This window comes from Sus scrofa, chromosome 4, assembly GCF_000003025.6.
Source record: "Sus scrofa isolate TJ Tabasco breed Duroc chromosome 4, Sscrofa11.1, whole genome shotgun sequence".
In the NCBI taxonomy this organism is placed as follows: domain Eukaryota; kingdom Metazoa; phylum Chordata; class Mammalia; order Artiodactyla; family Suidae; genus Sus; species Sus scrofa.
This window is the reverse complement of record NC_010446.5, coordinates 94,117,465-94,128,557: the sequence shown is the minus strand read 5'-3', so window position 1 is coordinate 94,128,557 and position 11,093 is coordinate 94,117,465. Positions and strand designations below refer to the sequence as shown.

At 41.8% G+C, this 11,093-nt stretch overlaps 1 protein-coding gene across 2 annotated transcripts; it reads right to left on the bottom strand.

Annotated features, from left to right (window-relative positions):
* On the bottom strand, window positions 676-10,837 carry RIT1 (Ras like without CAAX 1). 2 transcript variants are annotated; one of them, NM_001077230.2, is given in 6 exon segments: window positions 2,540-3,951; window positions 6,628-6,819; window positions 7,042-7,115; window positions 9,902-9,958; window positions 10,121-10,265; window positions 10,700-10,837. In NM_001077230.2, coding segments are annotated over 5 exon segments (657 nt in total). In that variant the 5' UTR covers window positions 10,224-10,265; window positions 10,700-10,837; the 3' UTR covers window positions 2,540-3,720.

Below are 11,093 nucleotides of genomic sequence, written 5' to 3'. Positions count from 1 at the left end.
ATTAATATATTCCAGAATATAGAATCTCATGGTACACTGAAGTTTTTCTTTCCTTTTTTTTTTTGGTCTTTTTTAGGGCCACACCTATGGCATACGGAAGTTCCCAGGCTAGGGATCGAATCAGCTGCAGCTGCCGGCCTACACCACAGCCACAGCAACTTGGGATCTGAGCGGCATCTGCGATCTACACCACAGCTCATGGCAACGCCGGATCCTTAACCCACTGAGCGAGGCCAGGGACAGAACCCACGTGCTCATGGATACTAGTCAGGTTCATTAACCACTGAGCCAAAATAGGAACTCCTAAAGTTTTTCTTAAAATGACCCTTGTGGAGTTCCTGTCGTGGTGCAGTGGTTAACGAATCCGACTAGGAACCATGAGGTTGTGGGTTCGGTCCCTGGCCTCGCTCAGTGGGTTAAGGATCCGGCGCTGCCGTGAGGTGTGGTGTAGGTCGCAGACGCGGCTCGGATCCCGAGTTGCTGTGGCTCTGGCGGAGGCCGGTGGCTACAGCTCCGATTAGACCCTATCCTGGGAACCTCCATATGCCGTTAGAGCAGCCCAAGAAATGGCAAAAAGACAAAAAATAAATAAATAAATAAATAAAATAAAATGACCCTTGTGCAATGATCCCAAACATTTCTACCCACACAGGTAAGTAAAGGAAAGGCCCAATAAGTTGTTTAAAAGTTTTGTATTGTGTCATACAAACTGTCTTCATATACAAGTGCATGAGTGAAAAACTTCTTCCCTCTCCTCCCCAAACATTACAGTAGACCAATTCTTGCTAATATATCACAAAGTTAAAACATACCTCCCCTTTTGAATTCTAAACAGTTAATTCTAGACACCAGCTTCTAAATTTTGTAACTTACCAATCTGGTATGGACATGAACAATTCCAGTGCTTTTCAACTTGTCCCTGAATTTTTCTCTCTTCAAAGTTCCAGGCAGTAATTGATTTTAATGCCCTCGAATTAGATAAAGCTGACTATTTAGAGATTATAATTTATGTACACTATACAATCACTTAGAGCTATGACTTACACAATATTATACCCCTCAAACTATTCAGCACCATGAATAGAATTCTCAATACTAATTGATGGGCTAATTAATCCAATGATCAAATATATGACAGTGATAGTCTTTTTTTTTTTTTCCCTTCCTTTTTAGGGCCACAGCTGTGGCATAGGAAGTTCCCAGACTAGGGGGTCGAATCAGAGCTGCAGCTTCTGGCTGACACCACAGCCACAGCCACGCCAGATCCGAGCCATATCTGTGACCTACACCCCAGCTCGTGTCAACGCCTGATCATTAATCCACTAAGTGAGGCCAGGGATTGAACCCACAACCTCAAGGATACTAGTCAGGTTCTTAACCCACTGAGTCACACAGGAACTCCCAACAGTGATAGTCCTAAACACACTAGTTTGTTATTTTTCTTATATACAATAAAAAGTCCCTCTTGTCTTACAGATTTTTTTTCCCTGGCAATCTTCTCTGCTGCCTTGACTATCCTGAATAACTACAGAGATGTCAACTACATGCTTGATGCTAATAACAATTCCCTAGGTCATTAGTAATAAGAAGCTAAGGCATTAAACCTCACAGGTTCTAAGCTAGTTTAAATGTGGTGAAATACTGTTACAACAGAATTGCACTGTATTTCTTTTCTAACTTCATGTTTCTCCAAAGTGCTATGGTTCCTATACAATTTTTGTCCTGCATAGATTCAAATTCATTCTTTCACTTTTGGATGGCTTGAGTACCATAAAACATGACCTATTTGGTAGCAAAAACATTTCTAGGAGTTTCAAATGGGGATCACTACTCAGCTAAAAATGTTACAACCATCACTTCTCTTTAAATCTAGAACACAAACCACTGATGGAAGGAAACACATTAACAATCCTGTCCTGCCCGTAACAAAAACGGAAAGCAGTAAGGAGCTGTGCACTTTTTAAGAGGTGCCACCCAAAGTCATGTTCTTAAAGTGGTCACTGACACTACTTCTTAGTGACACTGAATATTCAAAATATGCTATATTACTCTTAGCACTTTTTTGAATTTAAATCTCCACATATAACAAGTTAAGGTTATCAAAATAATCCTGATTCTAAAAGAAAGAGCTCACCACCAATATTTAAAGCTGATTATTCCCAGGAAAAGAGGATAGTTTCTCAAGTACACAGTTATCAAAGTGGTATTCTCTTGCATGAAACTTTGTCAAGGCTCAGAAAATCCTGACGTGAACTTAGCAAAGTCCTTGTAAAGAAATCTTCAGTGAGAGGAGTTCCCATCGTGGCTCAGCAGTTAACGAATCTGACCAGCATCCATGAGGACGCAGGTTTGACCTCTGACCACGCTTAGTGGGTTAAGGATCTGGTGTTGCCATGAGCTGTGTAGGTCGAAGACAAGGCTCAGATCCTGCGTTGCTGTGCCTGTGGCGTAAGCCAGCAGCTACAGCTCTGATTTGACCCCTAGCCTGGGAACCTCCAAATGCCATGGGTTCGGCCATAAAAAGCAAAAACAAAAGAAAGAAATCTTCAATGAGAAACTCAACGCATGGCAATTTTAAAGCTTCAAGACTGGCTCATTACACAGAAATGCTACAGGCTTTTGTAGAACACTGAGTCTAGTGATTGTCTATTTCAACGAGGCACATACACGATTTTACTAATCCTGATGTTTTTTCTGTATGGAAAATGCGATTGGTCTGACAAAGGGCCTAAAAAACATTTTGCCAGGCCTGGCTCTTCTAGAGAGTAGGGAAGCTAAGGGAAAGCACTAGGAAGCAATTAATGTAAATATATTGGTGTGTCCATCTCTGGGGGAAAAACAAACCTGTATAAGGCCACGGTTGTCCTAACCAAGGATTAAGATTAACCAAGAGTTTTGTAATCCAGTAATGGTTCCCAAAGTGTTTATTTACCTTTGAAGGTAAAGAAAGGCAAAACCCTGAAAGGAAGAAAGAAATAACCTCACAGAAGAAGCCTTCATTACATTTTATATGCTTCTGTTTGTTCTCATGCATCCCAGTGCATTTAGGTCATATGTGTACTTAGAAAAAACAGGCTCCTCTGGGGAACACCGTTCTGATCCCACCTTTTTCTCGCCAAGTTCCCGTGAAAACATATGGCCTGATTTCCCCAATCTTATAATTCCACAATCCACAACAGAAGTTCCACAGCTATTTGCTGAACTTTAGCAATGATCTCTTTAGAACTGATTCCCTGATAAGATTTTTGTTCTGTCTCCAGGAAGCACAGCATGAATTTTTTAGTAAAGACTGAGGTTCTTTCCCAGGATAGTCCCAGGAAATTGAGTTGAAAGAGATTGCAGAATAGTGCATGGCAAAAAAATTCCTTTTGTGAGCTGAGTCAGATGTACATGGCATTCGTATTCCCCTGGGTATAAAACATTTACATTAATTAATTAATATCAGCAACAGAACCCAAAACAGTGGCAGATCAAATTCTAATGTGACGATTTAAAAGTAGACAGTGCTCCACTGGGTTAATAACATCAGAATTAGCTGAGACACAATATTTTAAATACCGCATCACTGAAAACTCCTAGTGGGTTTGTCCCCTTCATCAGTTATTTTTAAAATAATGGTCCTAGCAGGAGAAAGAACGAGCACCACGCTCACTAATGCAGGTTACTGGACTGCTTTGATTAAGCTCTGCAGTTCACAGATACACACTTCCCAGCTTCCTTTCAAGTTACTGAATCTTTCTTCTTCCGGAATGGTGATTTTAGCCTCTTCCAGACGCTGTTTTTGGGTTTAGATTTTTTCTCCATGGCCAGTACTGCCTCCTTTTCTTTCCTACGTATCTCCCGTACGAGAGCATGGAAGACATCATCAATGTAGTAGCGGTATGCAGCAGATGTCTCAAAAAAGGGGCAGCTGAATTCTCGGGCCAAAGCCAATCCTTCTTCCTTGGAGACCTTTAAAAATATAAACATGAGAAAACCTGTAGTGCTAACAGTGGGAAAGAATTACAGCTACTCCAAAGAGTAAAAGGGCTACCTTAACAGGAAGAGAGCTCAACTCTAGAGAGGTCCTTGAAGAGATTACTTTGAGCAGGACTTGATTGAGATGCATTAACTTAACTACTGTCAAACTACTTCTAAAAAGTTTGTATCAAAGAAAACATTTAAAAAATTCTTTAAAACAGAAGAATGTTTGTACCATTCGTTGCTTTCACCAGTAGTGATACACAAGCCCATCTTGCTACTCCTTCACCTTGACACCAAACAGCAAAACTTTAAACATCGTTGTTAATTTGAAGAGTATCACGTATTCGAAAATCCTCTGTAATTTCTCTGATTCTCCCTTTCTAGGGCTCATAATCGACACCATTAGAAAGTATACCTTGAAGTTTAACCTAAGTTTCTCTCTTTGCAACATAAAGAGATTTAATTCTGAGGTTTTAGGAAATGGACATTTCATGGTTCTTCACTTAATGAGTATTCTACTAGTTATCTGATTATTATCCTGTAGATTTTATCCTGTAAACTGACTCCTAAAATCCAGATCCTACCCCAAACAATAGCAAATTAGTACATATAGGTAAGTTTTCAACGGTAGGGAGAAGTGTATTTTATTTCATTTTTTTCATCTATTTATTTTTTTGGTTGCCCCCAGGGCATACAAAAATCCCAGAGCCAGAGATTGAATCTGCACCACAGCAGTGACCTGAGTGACAGGAGCAACAATGCCAGATCCTTACCCTGCTGAGCCAGCAGGGAACTCTGCAAGAAGCTAATTTTAAAATTTCATTTTATACAAATCAAAACCACAGTGAGGTACCACCTCACACCAGTCAGAATGGCCATCATTAACAAGTCAACAAAAACAAATGCTAGAGAGAGTGTAGAGAAAATCCTCCTACGCTATTGGTGGGAATGTAAACTGGTATAACCACTGTGGAAAACAGCACGGAAGTTCCTCAGAAAACTAAATATAGAACTACCCTGGAGTTCCCGTCGTGGCGCAGTGGTTAACAAATCCGACTAGGAACCATGAGGTTGCAGGTTCGGTCCCTGCCCTTGCTCAGTGGGTTAACGATCCGGCGTTGGTGTGAGCTGTGGTGTAGGTTGCAGACGCGGCTTGGATCCCACGTTGCTATGGCTCTGGCGTAGGCCAGTAGCTACAGCTCTGATTAGACCCCTAGCCTGGGAACCTCCATATGCTACAGGAGCGGCCCAAGAAAGAGCAAAAAGACAAAAAAAAAAAAAAAAAAAAAAAAAAAGATGTGGTATTCGAGTTCCTGTAGTGGCTCAGTGATAACAAATCTGACTGGTATCCATGAGGATGCCAGTCTGATCCCTGGCCTTGCTCAGTAGGTAAGGGTCTGGGGTTGCTGAGAGCTGTGGTGTGGGTTGCAGATGTGGCTTGGATCCCAAGTTGCTGTGGCTGTGATGTGGGCTGGCAGCTACAGCACCAATTAGACCCCTAGCCTAGGAATCTCCATACGCCACTGGTGTGGCCCCAGGAGAAAAAAAAAAAGATGCGGTATCTATATACAATAGAATACTACTCAGCTATAAAAAAGAATGAAAAAATGCCATTTGCAGCAACATGGATGCAACTGAGATGCTCATACTAAGTGAGGTAAGTCAGAAAGAGAAGGACAAGAGAGTTCCTATCATGGCTCAGTGGTAACGAACCCGACTAGTACCCATGAGGACTTGGGTTCAACCCCTGGCCTCACTCAGTGGGTTAAAGGATCCAGCATTGCTGTGGCTGTGGTGTAGGCCAGCAGCTGTAGGTCCAATCTGACCCCTAGCCTGGGAACTTCCAATATGCAATGGGTGTGGGAGTTCCCGTCGTGGCGCAGTGGTTAACGAATCCGACTAGGAACCATGAGGTTGAGGGTTCGGTCCCTGCCCTTGCTCAGTGGGTTAACGATCCGGCGTTGCCGTGAGCTGTGGTGTAGGTTGCAGACGCGGCTCAGATCCCGCGTTGCTGTGGCTCTGGCGTAGGCCGGTGGCTACAGCTCCGATTCAACCCCTAGCCTGGGAACCTCCATATGCCGCGGGAGCGGCCCAAGAAATAGCAACAACAACAACAACAAAAAAGACAAAAAGACAAAAAAAAAAAAAAAAAAAAAAAAAAAAAACCCACAAAGCAATGGGTGTGGCCCTAAAAAGCAAAAAAAAAAAAAAAAAAAGAGAGAAAGACAAATACTATATGACATCACTTATATGTGGAATCTAAAATGTGGCACAAATGAACCTATCTACAGAACAGAAACAGACTCACAGACATAGAGAAGAGATTTGTGGTTGCCAAGGGGGAGTGGGGAGGGAGTGGGATGGACTGGGAGTTTGGGGTTAGAAGATGCAAACTATTACATTTAGAATGGATAAGCAATGAGGTCCTACTGTATAGCATGGGGAACTATATCCAATCTCTTGGGATAAACTAGGATGGAAAATAATATTAAAAAAAGAATGTATATATATATATGAATGACTGAGTCACTTTACCATAGAGCACATATTGGCACAGCATTGTAAATCAATTAAAATATCTGCCTTCATTTTAAGGCAAACAAACTTAGAAACACAAGACTAATCCTATAAGATTGAATACAGCATTTTCCAGTCTATCCTCACCTGTCTTAGTTGCTTTAGGTCAGACTTGTTTCCCACAAGAACCACAGGAGTATCATCAGTACGGCGAACTCGATAAATCAGCTGCTTAAACTCCCGAACTTCATGGAAACTTCTCCGATCGGTGATAGAATAACAGATGATAAACCCTTCTCCTGCCCTCATATACTGATCCCGCATGGCGGTAAACTCTGCCTACAAAGAAACAAAGATCATTAATGTATTGATGCAACCTAGAACTATATACACATTAGCTATTTCTTTCAGATTAAAGAGAGATGTTGGTTACCTGCTATCCTGAGTCAGAGTGCATGAAAAATTAAAAGAGATGAACTAGTGATCTTCTCTGTGTAAGTCTTCCCCTCCCCTTAACTAGCGCAAAAAGGCCTTTACTCATAGCATTCTGGGATTTAATACCTGTCCAGCCGTATCCAAAATGTCCAGATTGGCAGGCTCATCATCAATACGGATCCGGATTTTATAAGCATCTTCTACAGGAGGGAAGAAAGGTGTACTATAAACCCATAAATGCAGGAATATGCAACCTTATTTTGAAATTCATCTTATGGAGAAGTAGATTACACCCTTATGTGCTCAGACGTTCTCAGAAAGCTCCTAATTCCACTGAGATATGTGAACTGGGTCTTCAACTAATGTTTTTCCCCCCTCACATAAGCAATAACATAAGTTTATTCATAGCTTAAGCTTATGAAACTTCATCTACAATTCTAAGCTGAAAAAGAACTAAGAGATTGTCTTTTTAAAAAAATGTTAGGCCAGAAAAGTAACTTTCCCATTTATTAGTTAGGAGACACCAGGCATTATACTAAGTGATTTATTTATATATTAACCCATTCAATAGTGACAATAATCCAATGAGATAGGTCTTACAGATAAAAAAAATTAAAACAGTAAATGTGTACCCCATATTACACAATTCATTAATGACATAGCCAGAACCAAAACCAAGAGGTGTTTGACCCAAAAGTCTCATGTACTTAATCATATGCTATATTTCCTCACCACTTTTTTAATAATACAGGAAAAAGAAAACCCAGAGTTCACTATTTCCTAAAGAATCCATATTGTCATGATTCTTCCTTTATGAGAAAGAATATCTTTATGTATATTATCATGGTAACCTTGGAAAATAGAGGAAAGTAAAAAAGAGAAAAGCACCACTCAGTATTGCCATCATTCAAACAATTGCTGCTTACATCCTGATATGCATCCTTTAAACGTTTGTTAGTTTTTCCCTTCTCCCCTTTTTCAGCCACATCTGCAGCTTACAGAAGTTCCTGGGCCAGGGACTGAATCTGAGCTGCATCTGCGACCTATGCCACAGCTATGGCAATGCCAGATCCTTAACCCACTGTGCCACGGCAGGAACTCCTAAACATTTCTTCTTGAACCCTTGCTTCTAACTCTTCTTCAAAGATGAAGAGCCTAATAAGTCAATGATTTTCAAACTACAGGTCATATATGATCCACTAGTATTAGTGCGTTATGGATGAATTTAATGCGTTAGGACCAGCATTAAAATAAATAAGCAGAAATCTAAACTGAAAGAGGAAATACAAGTGCATACCACATGAAGTGAGGTAAATATAGTTTCATAATACTTTACATTCTTGTATATTAAAATGTACACATATATGCAAATATCTGTACAATTATATACACACATACATGCGTACTGGTTATAACAAATTTTTCTTCTTAGAGTTAGCAGCTAAAGTTTGAAACAAAATGCACTAAACTATAAACTCAATGAGAGCAGCACCACATGTTTTTGCTCACTACTGTACTCCCATGGCCTAATACAGTGCTCAAGAGATAAGAAGTATTTGCTGTTAAATCAGATAATATCATCAGAATAGCTGATGGGGGAGGAATCAACCGAGCAAAAAAAAGTAAGAGGGGTTCCTGCTGTGGCTCAGCAGGGTAAGAATCCAACTAGTATCCATGAGGATGCAGGTTCAATCCCTGGCCTTGCTCAATGGGTTAAGGATCTGGCGTTGCCCTGAGCTGTGGTGCAGGTCACAGATGAGGCTCAGATCTGGCGTTGCCGTGACACAGGCCAGCAGCTGCAGCTCGAATTCAACCCCTAGCCTGGGAACTTCCATATGCCAAGGGTGTAGCCCTAAAGAGACCAAAAAAAAAAAAGTCTTTTAGGGGACAAGTATATGAGTTTTACTTTAAAGAAAGGAAAAGATATTCTGGAGTTCTAAGTAAATTATCTTAAGCCCTAAATTAATTTTATTCCTAAAATTCCCACTGTAGTGTGAATTCCTGAACAATGTTCTAAATTTAACATAGTACATGAAAAATAAGAACTGTTTCTATTTTTCCCCAAGCCACAGAAGCATCTACTATATAAAATGGTAACAACCAAAGGTAGGTTGGCACAGAAAAATTATTGGCTTTATGAAAAAGAGCAGTAGAGTCCTGACCCAATGGGAAATCCTTCCTAGAGACTCAGGATCACAACAAAAGTGTCACATCCTGAAAATACAAGTGATATGGCAGAACTTCTGTGCCCTCCTCTACCCCCATCACCATTTTTCTTCTTCACTGGGAAATAACCCCTTAAAATCAAATCTGCTTCCTTATGGTCCAGGAATGACAGTAACATTCCTAAGGTCTATGGCGAATAGCAGCTAAAAAAAGAAAAAAAAAAAGGGCACAAGAAAATTAGTTTTTACTTACTAACAGTGGTTTACTAACAATAGAGCATTAAGATTATAGAAGACGTGAAGAAAGACCTTGCTGTGTAATGAACTTGAGGTATAAGGAAGTAAATGAAGGGCTTCTAGTGGAACAAGTCCAGGCTCTGCATGTCTGGGTTGTAAGAGTTCAGCAGGCTGGCTCTACTTGTTTTTCTGCTTCCTTTTGTGGAAGTTCAGACCAGCTGACTCATAGTTACAGAGTTAGTCTCAAATCAGACCCTTAAAGAAATGATAGCAAAAGCCTTCTGTTAAGTGGCCTTTAAACTTTTCCTTTAATCTGACGATACAGTAGAGCAACCATAAAAATAAAACAAAGTGTCCCAGTAATATTTAATAAAAAACAGACTAAGATGGCTTATGTACATATAAAGTTAAGCTAAGAAAAAAAAGTCATTTGCTTATCAACTGCCATGTTATTCTTGTTAAGTAAATCTAAACCAGACACCCAAAAGGCTCAAAATATAAATGGTCTAAAACTGTTTCAAAAACTGACACCAAGGCCTTTTTATGGGGTTTAGTGGAAAAACCTAAGTGACAGTCTGACTTACCAATGGTGGGGTCATGATCTTCTGGAAATCGGTGGCTGATGAACTGCATGGTCATGGCTTTAAAACAAGAAGCGAAAGTTAAAATAAATACAAAGATGACCAACAGAAAGAACTGCAAGTATCAATATTGCAGGACAGTCTCCTACTTGGTTTTCGGGGAGGGCATCTGTTGTGAGCATTTTTCATTCTTACTTCTTTAAAATGGAAAATGTCACCTACCGCTTTTCCCTACACCGCCAGCACCTAGCATCACTAGTTTGTATTCCCGTGACAGCCCTGCAGGGCTGTTACAGCTACCAACTGGGCGAGTTCCAGAATCCATTGTCCTCTTGGAGAATCCTGGGCTGCCCGGAGGAAAAGGCACCTGGAAAGAAAGAAAATATTTAATCCAGGATGGAGACCCCGTGACGACAGTCCTAGAGCCAGTGCCCTACCCCTGCTCCCTTTCTGGCGACCCTCAGGCAACACGTAGCCTCACCTTCCCTCCAGGGCAGCTCAGACCCATGACATATCATAGATTTTCTGAATTACTACTTTTTTTCAAAAAAGAATAAAAAGAGACAAAGAAATTTGGCATTTCTTTGCAGACTGGGACGCCGGCACAGCAGGAGGGAGCCCAGTGAGAAAGTGCAGTTTGGGACTTAGGCCTCAGGGTTTCCTCTCAAGCCCGCGGTACCCGGAGGTTCAGCCCCCTCTCCATTCCCCTCGGAGGCTGCTCTCCTCCCCCGGCAGCACCTCGCGCCGCCATCAAGCCCCCCACCCTTCCGCCTCACAAGCCAACCCCTCCGCTGCTCGTACCCGTCGGAAGGTTAAGGCCACTGCCGGGTCTGATCACCCACTTCGTCCTCGGTCCTCCTCATTCGCGGCGAGGATCTGGCACTGACCTGTGACCCCTCCCGCAGCTGGGGAAGATGGCGCCAGCAGCGCCCGCGTCTCAGCAGGAGGGGCGGGGCCGCCCTCGTGACGCAGGGGACTGGCCCCGCCTCCTCCGGGGAGGACCATCTCCTGCCAGGTCCTCAAACCCCGCTCATCGCTGAAGGCCCTGGGGGAGTGCCACACTCAGCGCCCCCCTCTGCCACAAAACTATTTACACCAAAGTCAAGCAAGGAGGATGTGATAAGGGGCACACTGGAGACTTCTACAATAACAACTTGCCCAGGACCATTTATGAGAAAAACAAATTTGGCCAAAT